The sequence below is a fragment of the Chrysochloris asiatica genome, unplaced genomic scaffold (genome assembly GCF_000296735.1).
Source record: "Chrysochloris asiatica unplaced genomic scaffold, ChrAsi1.0 scaffold00130, whole genome shotgun sequence".
NCBI lineage: Eukaryota > Metazoa > Chordata > Mammalia > Afrosoricida > Chrysochloridae > Chrysochloris > Chrysochloris asiatica.
Genome location: NW_006408648.1, coordinates 2,245,301 through 2,265,610, shown reverse-complemented (window position 1 = coordinate 2,265,610; position 20,310 = coordinate 2,245,301). Strand labels below are relative to the sequence as shown.

The following is a 20,310-nucleotide window of genomic DNA, read 5'->3' as shown; positions in this document are numbered from 1 at the left end:
CTGGAGAGCAAGTTTCAGTGTCTCTTCTGACATCCTTTTTTATCTTTTCCTTCTTTCTTGTCTTCTAAATGACTTTTTGCTTTCCTCCTGTATGATGTTCTTGATGACATCCCATAAGTCTTCTGGTCTCTGGTCTTTAGTGTTTAATGTATCAAGTCTGTTCTTCAGATGATCTGTAAATTCAGGTGTGATCTATTTAAGGTTATATTTTGGCTCTCGTGGACTTGTTTTCATGTTCTTCAGCTTCAGTTTAAATTTGCATATGAGCAATTGATGGTCTGTTTAGTAGTAGGATAGGAAAAGTACCTATTTAATATTGGAGAGTATAAATGGAATAACATAGGAGAAGTGTTTAGCACCATGCCTGGCACATTAACAAGTGCTTGGTAATTGGGAGTCCTGGTATGGATAAAGTCCTGTGGGATAAAGCACCGGACTGCAAGATATGTTTGAACCGCAAGCTCTGCACCTCAAGCTCATCAGTCGCTCCTCAGATGGCCTTAAGACAGCACTTAACAACAACATTATTGTTTTCACTGTCATCATTGTGACGATTGTCACACCAGATTAACAAGAAAACAAAGTCTGGGGATTCTCTAGCTGGAGAATGGGAAGGGTGATTGTCACATTTGTCAGTTCTCTGTGGAGTTGTAATATTTCGGGAGGGTGATGACATGTTGTTCTCTAGCTCCACAGAGAGTAAGGCCATGAAAAGCATAAATCAGTTTTACAGTGTGCCAGATTGGGCCTGGGTCTCAGGAAGAGACTGGGGGAGGAGTTTGGCCTGAGCAGGGCAGTGAGGTAGATAGGGGCCCACTCTTCTCTGTGCCCCCCAGGGGAGAAGATGTGGCTCAGGATGTAATCCCTGGATACCAGGCAGTAGAGGAACCTGTCAGATACTTTCATGCTAAACCATCAGCTGGCTATGGGCTGAAGCAAGCCAGAGCCCAGAGAATGTTAGGGATCCCTTGTAGACCCCTAGTGGCCCCCCTTATGCCTGTCCTGTCTGGTATATGGTGACATTGCAGGCGTTTTCAGACCCTTTAGCAAGACAGGCCAACTGCCCAAGACTGAGACCCCAAAGCCCTCTTTCCTGTTTCCCCACACCACAAACACTGCTCATCCTGTCAGTGAGTGCCGTGTCAGAGGTGGGCTGTACTATCCCCTGGAATGAGGAGGCCACGCCAGCACAGGTGCTCTGGGGTGGGGGCTCCTAGTGGCCTGTCTGGGGAACATGGAGATCAGTCAGCCTCAAGGAATTGGGGAAAGTGGGTCTTTAGCAGGGGAAGGCATATGCTGGGATTTCCAGTAAAGGCAGAGATGCTGACAGAATCCAGGTGCTGCCAAGAGGTTGAACAATATGGAATGGAGCAAGATGAGTGTCTGTATTGAGCAGACTTAGCTCACAGCCTTGCTCTGCCACAACTCAAGCAAGATGCCTAATCTGAACCTCAGTTTCCTCATCTGAAAAATGGGAATAATAATGTCCATTAAATAGATATTTGATATCTACCTCAATCCATGGGGCCACTAGTTGTGCTCCCTGAGGGACAGGGCATGTGATGTGAATTCAGAGAGACATTACAAAGCTCACCTTCTATTAGGGAAGATACACACTCAACAACTAACTCATTAGTGAATGCCAAATTTATCATGGGCTTGCCGTGTGCAGGGCACTCTGCGAGAAGTGGGTATAGAGTGTGACCCAGACAGAGGTGGACTTTGCATTCTAGGATATAAGTAGGATATAGCTGCTATGTTGTTTAGTGCTGTGGAGTTAGTTCTGATTCACAGTGACCCTGTATAGGGTTTCTGAGGAACAGCTGGTAAGTTTGAACCGCCAACCTTGCAGTTCAAAAGATCTTTCCGTCCATGTTATCCTATAGTGCCACACCAGGACTCTGCTAAACCTTGTGTAGGGTTTGTAAAGCTGTAAATCTTTGTGGGAGCAGAAAGCCTCATCTTTCTCCTGTGGAGCTGCTGGTAGATTCAAACTACTGACTTTAATGTTAGCAGCCCAGCTCATACCCACTATGCTACTAGGGCTTCTTAACAACGTACTGTCCACTTACGCCACTCTATAAAGGAGTCCTGGCGTGGCACTCACTGTGGGTTAATACGCTGGACTGCAAAGTTGGTTTGAACTGCAAGGTCGGCAGTTCAAGCTCACCAGCCGCTCCTTGGAAATCCTATACAGTGTCGCTATGGGTAGGAACCGACTCAATGGCATATCACAACAACACATTGTGATAAAGGAGTCCTGGTGGAGCTGCAGGTTAACACACTGGACTGCAAACTCACCAGTCGCTCCTAGGAAACCCTACACAGAGTCACTATGAGTTGGAACCACTCTACAAGGACAACAAAGGAGAAAAGTCTATTAGGGGTTCCAGCCTGGCCCCAGGGGCTCCTTGCAGGGCTGCCCCCAGCCCAGAGCATAGCCTATGGCAGATTGCCTTGTGGAGGTGGGGCTACTGGGCCAGAGTGAAGGTCAGATAATACAACACCCCACAGGCTTCAGGAGGCAGGGAAACTCCCTGCAAGACAAGAGAAAGGACTAGAAGACTCTCTGCTTCCTGTTCCGTAGGCCTCCTGCTGGATGACTTGTCCTGAGCCTGTCTGGAACCTCCTAGGTTTCAATATTGTAGGGTCCTTCTGGAAGCCAGGGGACACAGTGGTTAAGCACTCGGCTGATAACTGAAAGATGGTTGGTTTGAACTCACCAGTTGCTCTGTGGGGAAAAGGTGTGATAGTATGCTTCCCTAAAGACTCCACTCTTGGAAACCTTATGGGGCAGTTCTGTTCTGTCTTACAGGGTCTATGAGTTGGAAGTGACTCTATGACCATGGGTTTTTGGCAATGGATTAGGATCATTCCAGACTCTGTTCTCTGTGGGAAGGAAGATGGCTGTGGGGCATGCAAGAACATATTCCTCCATCTGTTTGGAGCCTTGGACTGATGGTGGAATGCAGGAGGTCTTGGTTCAGAACCTCCTTCTCAGGGACCCAGGAGTCCTGTGAACTTGAGCTGGGATCACAGAGGAGCTCTTGACTCTGACGTAGAAATGAGGGATGTGTAGGGCCTGGGGAGGTCTGTCCTGTCCTCATCCGTCCCTCTCTCCATCTCCTCCCTCCCCCCTGTAGTCTGTTATCTCCTCTCCTGTCTCCTTCAAGGACTTGGCTGCATTCCCCAGGTGGCTGGCGTCTGGCTGGGCCACAGTGTGGTTCTGAATGATAATGGCTGTGGAGCACTGTCTCAGACGCTCCCCTACTTCAGGTGGATTGTGTGCCCTGTGTGCAGAAGGGGGAAAATGTTTACTCCCCCACCCCAGTCATTTCCTGGCGCAGGCCCCCATGAAGAGTGGTCAGTAAACACCCTGCAGTCAGTCCTGTCTCAAATGGAGTCCTGGTGTGGCCCTGTGGATTAATGCACTGACTGCAAAGTCGGTTTGAGCTGCAACATTGGCAGTTCAAGATCACCAGCCGCTCCTTGGAAACCCTATACAGGGTCACTATGAGTCAGAACCTACTAGACGGCACTTAACAACAACATTCCTGTTTCAGACCTGACATGATTAAGAAAAATCTCCTAAACTGTACCAATTAAAGAGAGAAGTGGTCCTTATGTTAATTTTTCATTCCTCAAACATCTATTGTGCTCCTACTACGTGCCAGGTATGGCTGGAAAAAGATAAAACAGACCCTGTCCTTGCTCCTTAGGGATCATCAGCTCCACCAGTGAGACAGGGCTGAGCAGGGTGTTATGGGATCAGGGCTGAAAGACCCAGCTGACCCAGACCAAGCCACTGGAGTTGGGTCTGACAAAAAGACTTGACTTTGTGCTAGGACAATGAGCTCTAGTACTGTGGTGGGTCAAGCATAGGGCTGCTAAACGAAAGGTTATCAGTTCAAACCCACAGCAGCTCCAAAGGAGAAAGGTGAGGCTGTCATGATTTACAGTCTCAGAAACCCTCTGGAGCCATTCTCTGTAGGATTGTCATGAGTTGGGATCGACTCGATAGCAGCATTAGGATTGATTTTTCCTTTTTGGTGAGAGTACAGACCAGGGAGGAATGCCGCCGGCAAGGACTCAGTATTTTGACTCTCTGGACTCAAAGTGGTGGGCATTGGAGCTAGGGGAAAGGATAGAAGAGGGTGAGAAAGACACTCACTGACTAAGCATGTTAGGTTACGTTTTTGAAACATCTGGGGTCAGTTGCGATTGCAATTCTGACTCTAGGAAGACTTAAGGAAGATTATTCTTGGGTAAGCCAAGGAAAAACACACCACGAAGATGGGAGCTTTAGAATCAGGTCCTAAAGAAGTTAAGTACTTTAAAAAAAAAACATTTTTATTATACGAAGAATGTATGTTCTTTGTAAAAAAAAAAAAAAAAAAAAATTGAAACCTAAGAGTTGGGTTTTGAACAGATTCATTCCATTTCAACCCTCTGCTGAGAATTTGTCTTCCCATCTCAGATATACTGAACTAGAATCTACATTTTGACAATATTCTGGTGTGGCTTTGTAGGATAAGTACTGGACTGGTAACCACAAGGTCAGTGTTCAAACCCACCATTCGCTCCTTGGAAACTCTCTACAAGGTTATGAGTTGGAAGCGACTCAACACACTTGATAAAGAATCACTTAGGGATCTTATTAAAGTGGAGATTTTGGTCCAGTATGTCTGGGATAAAAGGCAAACTCTCCGTACCATAGGGTCAGACTAGAATGGGAAGCAGTGTGTAGAAGCCAGTGCAAAGCAGGCATGGCCCCACCCACCGCCTGAGGGCACACTAACTACTCTCAGGGCTGGTGCAGCTCCCTCCTCCTTAGGTGGCTCCTCCTCTAGGAAGCAACTCACATATCTTTCCAGACTCTGTTAAAAGATGTCTATAGGTGCTGTGGGATATTCCACTGTAAAAAGGTATGGGTGGGATTTGGATGGGCTGAAACGCGATGGAAGGGACTGGGTGGATGGAATGAGGTCTGTAGGAGCCCCTGAGACTGGCGAAGTTCATTCCAGAACATCCTTTGAACCAATCACCCCCATATCCAATCCTGTCAATGAAGCCAGACATCGGATCCCTCCTCTGGGATTCAGAAGGAAATGGCCCTTCTCTTCCCTCTTGGCATGACCCAGGGCACTTTCTACTTGTTGGAAGAGTTTGTATAGTTGTTCCATGGGGTCAGCATCCTCTTGTTGACTTTTTCCTCCTTTCCTTCCTCAGTCTATGGGATCAGTCATGCACCCTCTGTAATCTGCTTTCCTCAGCCCTTGGAAAACACCCAGTCCCCTGATGTCTATTCTCAGCCAGGTGTTAATAAGACCACAGCTTGATTGTGCTAATGACTCATTGCTCCTTCGTACAAGGGCCATGAACCCAGGTGACTCTCCAAGTTATATGACTTGGGACAGATGCCCAGTCACTTTGCCCTCCCCAGACACACACTGGGGTCTCCAGGATGCTTTCTGTCCTGCTAGACCCTGCCCCCTCCCTCACACTGACTGGGCCCCGCATCCTGGGAGACAGGCTGGACGTGGCCATACTTCTGCCTCCCACCCCATGACCTCTCCCTCGTGGGCCCCACCCTGCCAGATGGTTTGTGTCAGGGCAGCATTGTGTAGTCATCCAAGCTGGCCACTGGGGGAATGTGCTGCTAAGAGGAGCACACCATCATGCCCAAACCACTACGGGAACTCGGCTTAGAGTTCTGAGATGTTTCAGGGCATGGCTCCTCCAACTGGGCCTCTGGTCATAGGCATGGGCCATGCTGACAACTTTGTAAAGCTACAAGGCCTGTTGGCAGTGAGAGAGAAAACAGCGAGGAAATCACTTAGTGAAAAAATCCATGGGATAAAGTGGAACAGAAGCAGCACGGAGAGGCTGAAGGGCCCGTGGTCAGGATTGGGATAAAGTGCTGTCTTGCTCTTGCCTCTGAACTGGAAGGCAGACCAGTGTGACTGACGGGCAATTAAGGAGGAGAGCACAGCTGGAATGGGTCCCACCCCAGCTTCTATGAGGGCCCACCGTGTTGTCAAGGTTAGTTAGTTCTCGAGTGTAAGCTCATCTATGAATTAGTACCGTACTGCACGCCTGGGCCCAGGCTGGATTGTAAAATGGCCTTCAGAAGACCTGGGAGCCGATGGGGGAAAGTTGGCCAGCAGAACAGACAATCTACCACTGAGTAAACTTGTAAAGTGGAGGAGCCTCCTGAGGTGGTTAAGTCACTAAATAGATCCTCCCTCAAAGTGACAGAGACATGACAAGAGGGTGGAGAAATGTGGAGGCAGCCGAGTTCCCATAAATGTCACAAGGAGTCTGTATAGCGTTCAGGGCTCAGAGCCCCCACTACCGGCTGAGGAGCCCTGCTTTGAAGGATGTCCTTCTGAAAGAAGGGAACCCTACCTAACACCTCTCCCTCCCTGATTCCTCAGCAGCAGGTGAGAGGCTCTGGTGGGAGCAGAAGATTCCTGAGAGATTGGAGTGAGGGGCCAGTTTGCAAAGCACCTCGAGGCCCATGGTTTCCATGCCCCCTAGCATAGAGCCAGTAAGCTGCTGGTGGTCCTGGTAACCATGCCTTCTGTGAACACCGCTGGAACATCTGCAGGGAACCCACCAGCTTGACATGCTGGGAACCCTAAGATGCCCCATTGGGTAGAAGGAAGAACTCAGAATCTGGAGTTATTCGTCTTACCTCTTATAAAATCATACACATTCCTCATGTACTTACCAAATACTTGTCTGTCCCCTGCTGTACCCTGGGCAGTGTGCTGAAAGCACTCAGGGGAGATACAGCAGGAGCATGGCCTGCCCCACTCATTCATTCATTCATTCATTCATTTATGCAATCAGTTATTCACCCCCAAATCTATTGAGCTCATATTGTATGGGCCAGGAGCTGAGGCGCTGCAAAGAATCAGACAGAAGTATCTCTCAGGGAGTTTACATTCTAGTGAGAGGAGATAGACAAGAGCATAATAAATAACACTAATGATAAATAGGAAATTAAATGGTGAATAATAGGCGTAGTGGTTACGAGTCGGGCTACCAACCTCAAGGTCAGCAGTTTGAAACTACAAGCAGTTCTGCTGAAGAAAGATGAGGCTTTCTGTTCCCGTAAAGATTTACAGCCTCGGAAACCCTGTGCAGGGTCGCTGTGAGTGGGAACCGACTCCATGGCACATAACAACAACAACAACAACAAATAGACAGCAAATTAAATGGTGAAAAGGGTAATGAAGAAAAATATAACAGGGAAAGGAGACAAGCACTTGGGAGGGGTTGCAAATTTAAATGGGGAACTTAAGTTTCTTTGAGAGGGTGATATTGTGGTGCTATAGGATAAACACTGGACTGCTAACCGTGGCTTCTGCAGTTCAAACCCAACAGTTGCTCTCTGGAAGAAAGAGGAGGCTTTCTGATCCTGTAAAGATTTACAGCCTTGGAAACCATATACAGGGTCGCTATGAGTCAGAATCGACTTGAGGAGAGTGGGTTAGTTAGTTAGCTACAGTGGTTCTCATCCCTGGCTGCGTATTAGAATCAGCCAGGAAATTGAAAAGAAAACAAAACAGAACAAAAGCAGTCATTTGAGGTCCCTACCCTAGGCCAGTTTAAACTGCCTCTGGGACCCATCTATATAAAAGCTCCCAGGGACATCTGGCTTATGAACACTGGTCTAGTGTCAACCAAGAAAAGTGCTCTGAGGCTTTCTGCTCCCACAAAGATTTAAAGCCTTGGAAACCCTACACAGGGTTGCTATGAGTCGGAATTGACTCGACAACACCTAACAACAACAGCAAGCCCTAGGGATGTCATCTGTGGACAAGAAGAGCTGAGCACAGACCTGTCCATCTCATGATACATGGACACCCCAAGGCCTGCTCTTTTGAGTAGCGGGTAAGCTGGGCAGGACCAGGAGACCAGTGATGTGAGGCTTTGTACCCCAGGCCTTCTGGTGGTGACCATTCTTTTCCTCCTCACTTCATTTCCCTCCTTGGGGTGGTGGGTTGCTCTGCCTGACCCCACCTCTGCCAGGTTAGGGAACCTTTTCTATCTTACCATGGGGATCTCACCAGTTCCCATAGTCAGGATTTTGCTGCCTGTCCTGGGACCTGGGGTAGAACGCCATTGGGCATGGTGTCTGCCAGCTGTGTGTCTGAAATACTGATGTTAGCCAAGAGGACAACCACTGAATGTGTTTCTCAACTCACGTGTAGTGGATGCTGACCCCAAACTCTCTTGGTTTTGATTCCCAAGGATGAAAGAACAACAACATGATGGTGCTTGTCTCGTCCTCCCTGGGTGGAGTGGGGTAGCCACCTGAGAGGCAGTGAGGTGAAAGTGGGCCAGGATGGGGGTCTCTACTTAGATGAGGGAGCTGGGATCAGCCTCTGGGGCATCACAGCATTCCTTCACCAGTGCTTCAAACAGCCCATATCTACCCTCTGTACTTGGGTGGTGAGTCTGTCTGCAATGTTGGACCTTGGACGTCACAGCACTCCCCTTCATCTTCTGAACTCCCCCCTTACTCTAGAGCCACTTGTCTGCTGCTGACTCCTGAACCCTGGGACTTAACTAACACGGTTAGTGGTTAGTCTCACTGCCTGCCCTCTGTCTCTCCTCCTTAGCTTCTCTCCCCTTCCCCTCATTTGTTTCGTCTCTCTTCACATCTCCTCCTCTCTCCCACTCACTTGGACCTTCCTCTTGCACCGGCTTTTGCTGATCCACGCTGGAGGAGCCAGGATGTGGGAAACAGCATCTGGCTCCGAGCCTGGGGGGCTGCTGTCTTTCTTGTACTTTTCTTGGGAGGTGGAACTGTCTGGCCAGAGTCCAGGGACACACTCCCTGGGGGCTCAGCCTGTTTCCATTTCCTCTCTGTGGTTTGTCTTGAATGAGCTGGGAGCAGCTGCCCGGAGCATCCACTCTTTTTGGAGTCTTGAACTCACCCCAAATGAAGGGGCGGCAGCAGCCAGCACAAACCCACCTCATGGGCCCCCTCTTATCTCCCCTACTATGTTGGAAGTGATGTCACTGGTATTTCAAATACCAGAAGGGTTACTCATGGTGGATAGGGTTTAACAGAGCTTGCAGTCTAACACAGACAAGGAAGAAACGCCTGGCAATGTACTTCCAAAACTTAGCCAATGGCAACTCTCTGGCTTGCAGCAGAAGACTGTCTGCTGTAGTACTGAAAGATGAGTACTAAAAATTCACAGTAGCCACACAATGGACTCTAGCATACCAGCTATTCTGAAAATGGCCAGGACCAGGTAATTTTGTGTTCTGTTGTTCATGGAGTCTGCAGGAGTTGGAGCTAATCTAATGGCACAGTGGTGCTGTGGATTAGTATACTGCACTGCAAAGTTGGTTTGAACCACAAGGTCAGTGGTTCAAGTTTACCAGCCGCTCCTCGGAAACCCTATACAGGGTCACTGTGGGTCAATGGCACTTAAAAAGAACAATAATCCAATATGCAATGCCAGAGCACTAATTTGTGCTTTGATTCATGTAAGATGAATATAGAGCCATTAGAGACAGCGTTGTTTTTGTGGTTCAAATCCTGGGTTCGGGAGCCAGGTTGCTGTGTGGTCTTGGGCAGGTGGTTCAACCTTTCTGTGCCTCATTTTTCTTACCTGTAAGATGAGGACAGTAACCTATTGGAGTGGTTGTGAGGCTTAAGTGAAAATTAATAATTAAATACCATGGGTGACTCTTGTAGTATTTGTTGCGAGCCATGCCTGACACACATTTTCAGAATAAAATAACTAAGCATGCTCAATTTTCCATCCTTTGTTTAAATAATGAGGCTGTTGTTCTGGAGTCTAAGGAATCCCTGGAGTAGAATGGAAAGAGCCCAGGCCTTAGAGGAAACCCCCAACCATGCATCTCCCTCGCTCTGTGGTCTCCAGCTAGCTTCTCAAAGACCCAGCCTCCTCACTTAGCCAGTGGGGAAGCCAGCTCCCCTCCTGGACTGTTTGGAAAGTTTGGAAAGCAGGTGGAAAGTTCTCTGCTCAGTATCACCAGGAGAGTTCAGGAGAGTTGCTACATTTTTATGCCCATTTTAAAGAAGATTCTAGAGACCTCACACATTCTGGCTCCGGGCCTTACCTGAGGTAGTCTCACAGAAGATATAGGAAGATGTTTTCAATCTAGGGATAATGAGCCACAGGAATGGGTCAATGATCCTTAATTTACAACACTGAGGCTAGCTGGGGCATTCAGTCAGGGAGGCTGCAAGAGCTGACAGGGATGTGTTAGGGGGGTGGCTTCTAGAGACGCTGACTGTCTTGTCTCCCCTTCTCTCCTCCCTGGCTTCTTCTAGTCTGCCCCTTCTAGAGGACTCTTAGGATGGAAGGCTTGACTCAAACACCCCTGTGTATGAGGCTGGGCAGTAAATCTGTGTTGGCCGCCATTATGGCCTGAGTAGATGAGAAAAGGCCCCTCGCCTAGAGAGGACTGCTTACAGGTCACACTGAGGCAGGCCTGAGCAGCAATTCCAAACTGGGGAGTCTGAGTTCCAGACACACTCCCAAGCCTCATCCCCCTTCTCCCTGCTTTCCTCTTGGGTGAGGGTAAGGGTGAGTGGATGCCACCAGAGAGAGGGACCAGTGTCTTCACTTCTCCAGTGCAAGGTCTCTGTGTCCCTGCCCAACACCCATTTGGGGCACCCCCATGATTCTTGCTGGGCCTCACAGGGTTCTCCTCTCCTCCTGTCTCCCTCAGCATCCTATTTGCTGACATCGAGGGCTTCACCAGCCTGGCCTCCCAGTGCACCGCGCAGGAATTGGTCATGACCCTCAACGAGCTGTTCGCCCGCTTCGACAAGCTGGCTGCGGTGAGTCACCTGCCCACTGTCATTGGGCACCCGTGTGCCGAAGCGTAAAGAGAGTGGCCTGCTCTGGGTGGCTGGAGGGCAGGCACTGTGGTCAAGAACACACTGAGTGCCTGGGATGGACACTCCACCAGGTGTGCCCTACAGAGAGCAGGGAGTGGGGACTCCCAGGTGTGACTGTGTGGGTCCCTGGCGGCCCCAGAAGCATACTCAGTTGGAGACGCTTTCATCCGGGGTCCCTGGTCATGTGGGAGAGCGGGTGAGCCTCCCACACCTCACATCAGCAGAATCGTGGGGCGGGGATGAGGGGTGCAGGCGATGCCGTCAAGTCCCCCAGAGTCATTTCTGTTTGGCTGGGGGAAGGGTTAGGTGTCAGAGAGCACATTTGCTGATGAGGTTGGCACCGAGTAACAACAGTGAGTGATCCCCATTCGTGTGCTACCAGCTGAGGCTTCCAAACAGAAGACTCTTCAGCTGTGGGACCAATCAGTAGCAGCACATTCACCCGTGGTCATCCTTCCCCTCCCTCTCCGCCCTGCAGAGTCAGTATAAGCAAGGTGCCATTTGTTGCAGTTTCTACCAGGTGTGAGCAGGTTCCCCTTTGCCCTCACAGGACACTGGGTCTGATGGTTGACAAGATGCAGGTCAGTGCCGGGTCACTGAGGGCACCAGATGGTGGGCTCACTAACTGTTATTATTACTAAGCACAGATGAGGTGAGTGGGTACATACTTGATGTTGTTGTTGTTGTTAAGTGCCGTCAAGTGGGTTCCAACCCATAGCGACCCTGTATAGGGTTTCCGAGGCTGTGAATCTTTACGGGAGCAGAAAGCCTCATCTTTCTCCCACAGAGCGGCTGGTATTTTCTAAGTGCTGACCTTGAGGTTTGCAGCCCGATTCATAACCACTACGCTACCAGAGCTCCTTACATACTTGACAGTAGACATCATATGAGAGTCCATGTCCAGTGGGCACTTGAGCCCCAGTGCCCTAGCTTTGTGAAGTCATTTCTGGGAGCCAGATTTGAACAGTCACAAATGATGATTAATTTTGTCCCTTCTCACTCCCAATTACGGATAGGGTCTCGGCCTGCCAGGGTAGCACTGCTGCACCCACTACCCAGGTAGCAAAGCTAGCTCTGCTGGTCTGCTCACATCCAGATGCTTGTTGGCTTGGTGAAGCTGTTTTGGGCTTAAAATCACCGGCAGGCCTAATGCTAAGAGCCAGGCGAGCTTGTGGTAAAGCTCAGGTCTGCCTCAGTGTTTGGGTAAAAAGAAAAATGAATAAAAGAGAGAAAACTGTTCTTGGAACCTTAGGCCAAGGGCAGTGTACTTCAAGGGACTTGTAGTGGAATTGAGGGGCGGGTATGGGCTTTCTTCAGCTGACAAGTCGCCCATTGTTGAACCTCACTGGATCCATTCTTCCTGCTTCCATTTCTCCCCAGTCAGAGCAGTGACTCATTCACAGTATGTCTCTGAGCCTGGGGAGGCTGGGATGCGTCTCTCACCTGCCACCCCTCCCTCCCCCACACCCCCTGATAAGTCAGCCAAGCGTCTATCAGACTTAGTGTTGGGCACTGGGTCTGTGCTCCATACCCTAAAAAGCAAGTTATTCCAGGCATGGGGTGAATCTGATTGCTTCCTGCTTCTTCCCCTCCCACTCCTCTTTCCTACTATTTTTAATTTTTAAAATGAATTTGCTTTCCAGGAGAATCACTGTTTACGTATTAAGATCCTGGGGGATTGTTATTACTGCGTCTCTGGGCTGCCTGAAGCGAGGGCTGACCACGCCCACTGCTGCGTAGAGATGGGCCTGGACATGATTGAGGCCATCTCGTAAGTGCCCAGCCAGGCCTGGCTGGCCTGGTGGAGGTGGGGAAACATGGGGCTGTCTCCCATGGGTCACTTGGCCAAGTGTGGGGGTTGATTTGCACCTTTGTGTCTGGGCTCCAGGGGAACACACCCTGTAGGAAGGGAAGGCTGTGCCGACTCATGGTCAGGAGACAGGGAGAAGCTGGCATGTGTCCATGGGGCCAGGACCTCCAGCAGCATGTAGGACCCACTGGTCCCATTTCTTCCCAGGCAGGAAAGTTGGACAATACCCTAGGGCAATACTGCTAGGGAGATGGTGCAAGCAGTTTGCAATTGATTATTAACCTAAAGGTTGGTGGTTCGAACCCACCCAGTGGCTCCATGAAAGAAAGGCCTATAGTCATAAAGATTACAGCCAAGAAGCCCACAGAACAGTTCTACTCTGGAACACGTGGCGTCTCCACGAGTAGGAACTGGCACAGTGGCAATGGTACTGACTTGTTAGGTGGATTCAAGCACAGGTCTCCCCATTTTAAGTGACCCCATCCCTCCTATGAGCAATAGTGAATAGAATCTTCGGACCACGTCTTGATCACCACTGGTCATGGAAGGAGACCTGGTCCCTGAAAACCCTGGAGAATCCAAAGTTACATGTGAGCCAACAGAGTGAGTCAGAGAGAGGATCCAGGTTCCGTGACTTTGGAATTTATAATTAGCCTGAGGAGGGGGCAAAAGTCAGAAGTCAAAGTAGCTGGCCAGGAAGATAGCTGGGTCCATTCAGTTTGGTTCAATTCAGTTTAACAGTTTCACCAATGCCTACTGCATGCCAGGGGTCAGGCCCCATCCACAGAAACACAGTCTGTTAGGAAAAGAGGCCAGTATTCCTATTCCCTAGTACAAGGTATGCCGTGTAGACCCTCAAGGTAAGAGAAACAAAGTATCGTGGAAGCTCCAAGGAGGGCGCCATTGATTCTAGTTGAGGGAATCGAGAGAGGTTTTGGTGTTAAGCAAAAAAAGCCAAGTGAGGTTTCATCAACCTAAGAAAGTGGCCAAAGACATTATGATGGGAGGAGCAGCTCAAGTAAATGTATTGGCAGATTTAACCCAGAATAAGAGAAACAGTGGGTGAGGTAAATCTTCCCTGCAGCATCAGCCTCTCACTGGCAGAGAAGGGTACAGGAGTTCTGTGCAGTGGCCCTATCCCCAGGTCTGGCTGGACCCACCCCCTAAAAAGTACAAACCATATACATACCCCTCAAAATACCTGTACCCTCTTCCCCAGACACTGGGCAGGTTCTACAGAGCCCCAGATTCATACCTGGAGGTTTATAGCTTCCTTCCCATCCCACCCAGCTGCCCCCTAGCACGGGGGATTGTAAGTAAGCAAGGAGGAATGGCCCCATCTATTGGGGCCCCCAATTCTTTGGTGCACGTGGCAGGGATTGGTGCTGTCTTCTAGGGCATGGAGCACCCTTGGCCCTTCACCTGCCTGGGCTCCCCCCTCATCCCTGAGCAGGACATAGGCCCTCTTTTGAAATTCAGTTCACCCCCATTCTCCATTATCCTGCTAATTTCAGAGAGCAGTATGGATAACTGATAGCCAGATAACCCACAAGATTACCTGAAGGGGGTTCCCAGTGGTTATAAATTCCCCACTTTGTTCAAATCTGTACTGAAGTGAGTTTGCATTTTCTAAGCACATTTTAATGGATAGAAGGTAAGGATGGCTAAACAGAGGTTTATCTGCTGCCTGGAAGCAGTGGGGCCCTGGGTTTGGTGTGTAGGCACCTCGCCACCTTGTGGCCAATCTAGGAAACAGCACTTCTCACAGTTTAGGGCACGGAGAGCCAGGACAAAGTACCTGCAGCCCATCTGCCATTAACCCCCAGCCCTGTGCTGCACGAAACATCCTTTTGAGGTGAACAGTCTCAGACTCAGTATTTGAACTGGACCAGGATGCTAAATAAATAAATAAACCTCCCTGACCCCTATGCTTCCGTCCAACGACCCCAGCACCTTTCATCCTCACCCCACACAGCATGCCTAACCCCTGACCCTTTCCCAGCCTCCCAGTCCTAGCCTCACCCTTACTCCATCCCCAGGTTGGTCCGGGAAGTGACAGGGGTGAACGTGAACATGCGTGTGGGAATTCACAGTGGGCGAGTGCACTGCGGCGTCCTTGGTCTCAGGAAGTGGCAATTCGACGTCTGGTCTAATGATGTCACACTGGCCAACCACATGGAGGCTGGAGGCAAGGCCGGGTGAGTGAGCCGGGAAAGAGCCCAGACTTGGCTTTCTACCCGTACCCCCAAGAACTGTGGAGGAGGGAGGGGTAGTGTGATGGGAGAGGCCAGGTGTTGAGGAGGGGAGCACATATGCTCAGCTTTCATCGGGGTGCCTTTACAGGGATTATTCCATAGGTGTAGTAGAGTTCTAAGGGAGGGAGGAACCACTCTTAATTTCTGGGGTGGCCAGGACATGAAGGAGGTAGGATGTGAGCTGGCTGGAGGGGATGTTCAGGGCCGAAGGACACAGTGAGGGGAGACACGGGTAGTTGAAAACCTTGAATTTTCAAAGAATGGGAATAGAGCTTATGGCATTTTCTGACCCAGTGAGAGAAGTAGGAGTCCCCGAGTGGTGCAAACAGTCAAGTGCTTGAATGCTAGGAAAAGGTTAGCAGTTCAAACCCACTCAGAGGCCTGGAAATCTGCTTCTGAAAGGCCACACGCATGAAAACCACATGGAGCAGTTCTGTTGTGCACACACGGGGTCACCATGATTTGGAGTCCACTCAGCATCAACCATAAGACAAGCGTTAAGAGGGGTGTGGATGCCAGGTCCCCAGTCCCGCAAGCAGTGGGAGCTACTGCTGCCTTCTGAGCAGGGACAGGGCAGTAGATGTGCACTGGAAAGGATCCTACCAGAACCTTCCTTCTAGGACTGGGTAGGGTAGGGTAAACTAAGCTTGGGATAGAGGTTGGTATTAGCGTTTAAGTCGGAGTGTGTTTGAGTGTCAGGTTGGAATTGTCTTCTGCATAGGAGCTGGAGTTTTGAGTTTCCACTTTCTGCCTGCCCCACCATTTCTTTCCTCACTTGTAGACGTATCCACATCACCAAAGCCACACTCAACTACCTGAATGGAGACTATGAAGTGGAGCCAGGCTGTGGGGGCGAGCGCAATGCCTACCTCAAGGAGCACAGTATTGAGACCTTCCTCATCCTGCGCTGCACTCAGAAGCGGGTCTGTGGGCTGGGGGTTGGGAGCTGGAGCCATTCTCTGGGGGAGGAGCCATTCTCTGGGGGAGGAGCATTCTCTGGAGGAGGAGCATTTCCTTGGGCAGCTGTTGCCTTGTCTTTCACCTTTCTTGAGTAAAGTTGTGTGTTCCATATGCAGTTGTGGTTTCAGTCTCTTGGGAAGGACCCCAGACTTAGGGTGGCTTTGCAGAGACTGATGACAGTGGAAACATTGTCATTTTGCTTCTGTTGCAAAAAAAAAAGCAACTGGAGTCAAAAAGAAATTAACCACAATAGATCAGAAGGCCACAAGATAGAATTGGAACATAAGGCAGTTGTGCATGCCATACATTTTCTCTCCTTCTCACCTTTTCTTTGCCTGCACTAGCTAGGTGTTTGTCCTGTCTCCACACTCAGTGTGTATCTATGCATGTTCCTGTGTATCTTTGTTTCTTGAACCTCTCTTCCCCCTCGCTCACTTCCTGTTCTCTTTCTTCTTTCTCCTTTTGTCTCAGTCCAAACTTGCCAACATATAAAATGGAATTATTCGCTGGCTTTGCTGTTCTATTTTTAATACTGCCATGCTCCATGTTCTTAATTTTTAAATCCAATGAGGAGAACATTTTATATGTCTTCCTAAATTAAAAAGTCTTTTATTCATGAATATTACCGTTGGATTTATCTGTTGGTCAGTGCCCTTGCTTAGAAAAAACCCTGCCCGGTTCTTTCCCAAGAAGTTAGACTGTATATGTTCTTAAGCAGCAAGGGAAGTTCAGAGGACTATTGCCTGACAGCAATGGTAGATTTTGCAAGGGAGGCAGGGGTGTTTAGTGACAGATCCCCCAGTCCCAGAGAGACATCTGAGGGTACTTTGGCCTGTCCCAGCAGGCCTTTTTCACAGACAGCAGGGAAGAAGGACTAGAGGACCCCAGGGTGCTTTAGGAAGAACTCTTAGCGTCTTTATTCACAGTCTTTTGGTGTGGTAAAATAGATAGAGCAAAATACTTGCCAAGTCAATAATTTTTGCATGTACAATTCAGCACACTGACTACGTTCCTCATGTTGTACAAACATCATCATCATCCCTCCAAGTTTCCTTAGCAGAAACTCATTTCTCCCCACTCTGGTAAACACTAATAAACTTTGGTTACTTGACACATTTTTAAACATTTCTTTGTTATTTTGCTGGATTGTAAATGAACTGTAATCCGTCTCCCCTCCCCCCCAGGCCCTTTCTCACCATACAACTCCTCTCTGCAGCATCTAGACTTCAAGATTGCCCTCTCTCTGGGCTCTCTGAATCCTGGTTACTCCAGCTTGACCAGTGCTCCAGAAAAGATGAATTGGAGACAAAAAGAGAAAGCAAGCCTCCCCAACACACACACACACACACACACACACACACAAACACACCTCTCACCCTGTCTGACGGGCTTCCTCCTAGTGCTGCACCAGGAGGGAGTTGAAGGGAGGCCTGCCTCAAGTTTCACAGCCTCTACCTCTTGCTCCCATTTGAATGGATGGAGAGACAGACAGGAAATGGATACTGGGGCCTGTGTTGGCATGCAGGTGGCTGGCTGAGTCCCCGTTTGTACATTTATATAATGTCTACCTGTGCTTAAGGAGCTCTGGTAGCGTAGTGGTTACGAATCGGGCTGCGAACCTTAAGGTCAGCGGTTCGAAACTACCAGCCGCTCCACGGGAGAAAGATGAGGCTTTCTACTCCGGTAAAGATTTACACCCTAGGAAACCCTGTACAGGGTCGCTATGGGTCGGAACCGACTTGATGGCACTTAACAACAACAACAACTACCTGTGCTTGAACCTCATCATTTAAAAGACCTAAATCTCTTTGGAAGCTGCCTTTTGGGGAGCAGGGCCTCCCCTAATGCGCTTTTTACTGAAATAAGTTGAATTTGGAATTCCCAGCTCTCTGCATCTCCATCACTACCCTGGGCACCTTCAGACCCAGGTTTTGCTGATTCCCAAGTGGTCGTGGGTGAAGCTGTCCCTGCTGTTGGTGAAGCCTGTCCTTACATAGAGCCCTGTGTTCCCATGAGCAGAGCCTCATGTGACACCACAGTTTGGTAACCATTGGGGAAGCTCAAGCTTGACCAACTTGGCTGCTGGGGAGACCAGAGGTGGAGCTCAGCTCCCGATGATCCTCTGGGGAAAGAAAGTATAGGGCTTGGCTCCCGCTGGCAGCCTTTGAGAACAGAGGCCATCCAGGGAAAGAAAGACACTAGAAGTCGGGATCAGAATCTTGTGGTCAAGCTTGTAGGGAGAATTCCATACAAATGACGGATGTTCCCAAGCCCTTCTGATGTTTCACAAAACCAGCTTAGGAAATGGGGGGAATGGTTTAGGATGCTTGCTCAGAGAAACTCCAGGACCTTGGTGGACCACTGGGCTTCGGGTCTGAGAAGGGAGGGGTTGCCCCTGTCCTTACCTACTTGGGCTCATCCGATGGCTCCCTGCCCACAGGCTGATGCTTCTGTATTGCTCTCCAGAAAGAAGAGAAGGCCATGATCGCAAAGATGAATCGCCAGAGAACCAACTCCATTGGGCATAACCCACCACACTGGGGGGCTGAACGCCCCTTCTACAACCACCTGGGTGGCAACCAGGTCTCGAAGGAGATGAAGCGGATGGTGAGTGGTTAGTGGGGTGGATGGGTGGTCAGCGTTCTCCAGGGCTAGAGCCTTCCATGGCTTTGAGGGCTCTGTCAGGCCCCTCCCGTTGCCCAAAGAATTATGGAGATTCAGAGAAGGAAATGTTGGCAGGGCAGCTCACCCCAACTTTGACTAGTAGCCAGCACTACTGACTTCTGGCCCCAGGCTCTTTCCATGAGCCACTCCATCTCTTGGCATGGCTAATTAGGCTTAGGAACAGAGCAGCAAGGCCCCATTCCTCCCTCCCTCTTAGCAGAGCTTGCTGGTGTAGACTGGAAGGAAGCAGGTCCGCCGGCTCGAATCAGGGTCTAGCAGAGCCCTCAGCTGTCTCTAGTGAGGCTCAGACAGTGTCTGCTGAGGCCCTTGGGAGTTGAATGGGCACAAGCTAGCCAGATCCCCTTCCAGCACCTACTGCATTATTCCAGGCAACTGAAACCACATCCTTCAGTTAAATTGCCCAGAAACCATCCTAGTGCTTTTGGAAAGTGCCAGATGATGGTGTACTTTGCCCTCTGTGGAGAAGCCACCACAGCAGCTTCCCTTGCTAATGTCAGCCTGTTAGTGGGAGAGTGCGTGGAGGCCATGGTAGTAGGTGTTATTTCTGTCACATATGCCCTGCCTGTCCTAGGGGACAGATACCCTCAGCTGTCACAGCACACACCTGAGTTGTCACCTGAGATACTGAGTTGATCAAAAGATGAATTCAGATGGTGAGAAGAAAAGGAAGAGGTTAAGATACTGTAAGGCACACTTCTCTGTTCCCGGGAAGCCATGTGTCCTCCAGGAGGGGATAGGGGAACAGAGATGTGAGAATTTTGTTCCCAAAGACTCAGCGTAGGGAGTAAAGTGGGGCATACTGGCACCAGGGACTGTGGATCAGAGTCGGCTCTGATTTTCAACAGTGGGGATTAAGGATAAGAGTCCAACCCAGTCAGACAACAGCCAGGACCAAAGTACTCTGTTCCTTTTTAGATATTAAGTACCAAATGACAAAAGTTTAAAGAAGATGTGCAGGCTTGAAAAATAGAGTTAAGACCTCTGTTTACCATTTGGATGATAGAGAAGCAGGCTCACAGTACATCAGTGTCAGGAGGCAGCAGAGTTGGAATGACCTAGTCTGCCATCCAGGCTTTGAACTTGGATGTCCTCAGACAAGTTTGTGGTCTCAAGGGCTTCCAACTGTTACCTCTCCTTCCCAGGGGCCCTCCCACACAGAGAGCAGTCAGCAAAGTCTCCTCCTAAATAGTCACCCACAGCCTCTCTACTCACATCACCAGGATGGTCAAAAATGGGGAGGAGCATGAGAGGAGACTGGGGGCAGGTGAGAAAGGAGGGAGGCTCTCATTCAGGTGCATGGAAAGAGGGAAAGAAGATCAAGATGACCTGGAAATGATCAAGGGATCTTTATGAGGATGGGACAGGAGGCAGAGAGATGAAGGAAGAGCAACCAGCAAGCAGGAAACTCTGGTGGTCAATCACTTTCTCTGTTTAAAATGTTTGGGACTTTTTTTCTTAAGTGATATTTGGTATAAGCTGAGACTAATTATTCCAGAATCTCAAAGGAGGCCGTTTGGACTATAAGCGCTGGTTTGGCAGAAGTAGTAACCACAGTCAGGACAAGGAAGCTTGGGAGAATTAGCAGACAGGCTGTAATTGGGGAACGGGCTCTCAGGGGAGACTGGCTGCCAGGAATGCTCCTCTATGGATATGAGCTGGGTGGTGCTATTGCTTCTCCCAGTGGAGAATGGAGGGTGCTC

The 20,310-nt window shown here is 49.6% G+C and overlaps 1 protein-coding gene across 1 annotated transcript in view; it reads left to right on the top strand.

Moving 5' to 3' along the window:
• Positions 1 to 20,310, top strand: part of ADCY5 (adenylate cyclase 5) — a 244,580-nt gene that overhangs the window by 186,664 nt on the left and 37,606 nt on the right. Inside the window, exons 4-8 of the mRNA XM_006869426.1 lie at positions 10,729 to 10,840; positions 12,544 to 12,671; positions 14,750 to 14,908; positions 15,747 to 15,888; positions 18,392 to 18,532. Of these exons, the coding sequence (XP_006869488.1) occupies positions 10,729 to 10,840; positions 12,544 to 12,671; positions 14,750 to 14,908; positions 15,747 to 15,888; positions 18,392 to 18,532 (682 nt within the window). The remainder of the gene's footprint in view (positions 1 to 10,728; positions 10,841 to 12,543; positions 12,672 to 14,749; positions 14,909 to 15,746; positions 15,889 to 18,391; positions 18,533 to 20,310) is intronic.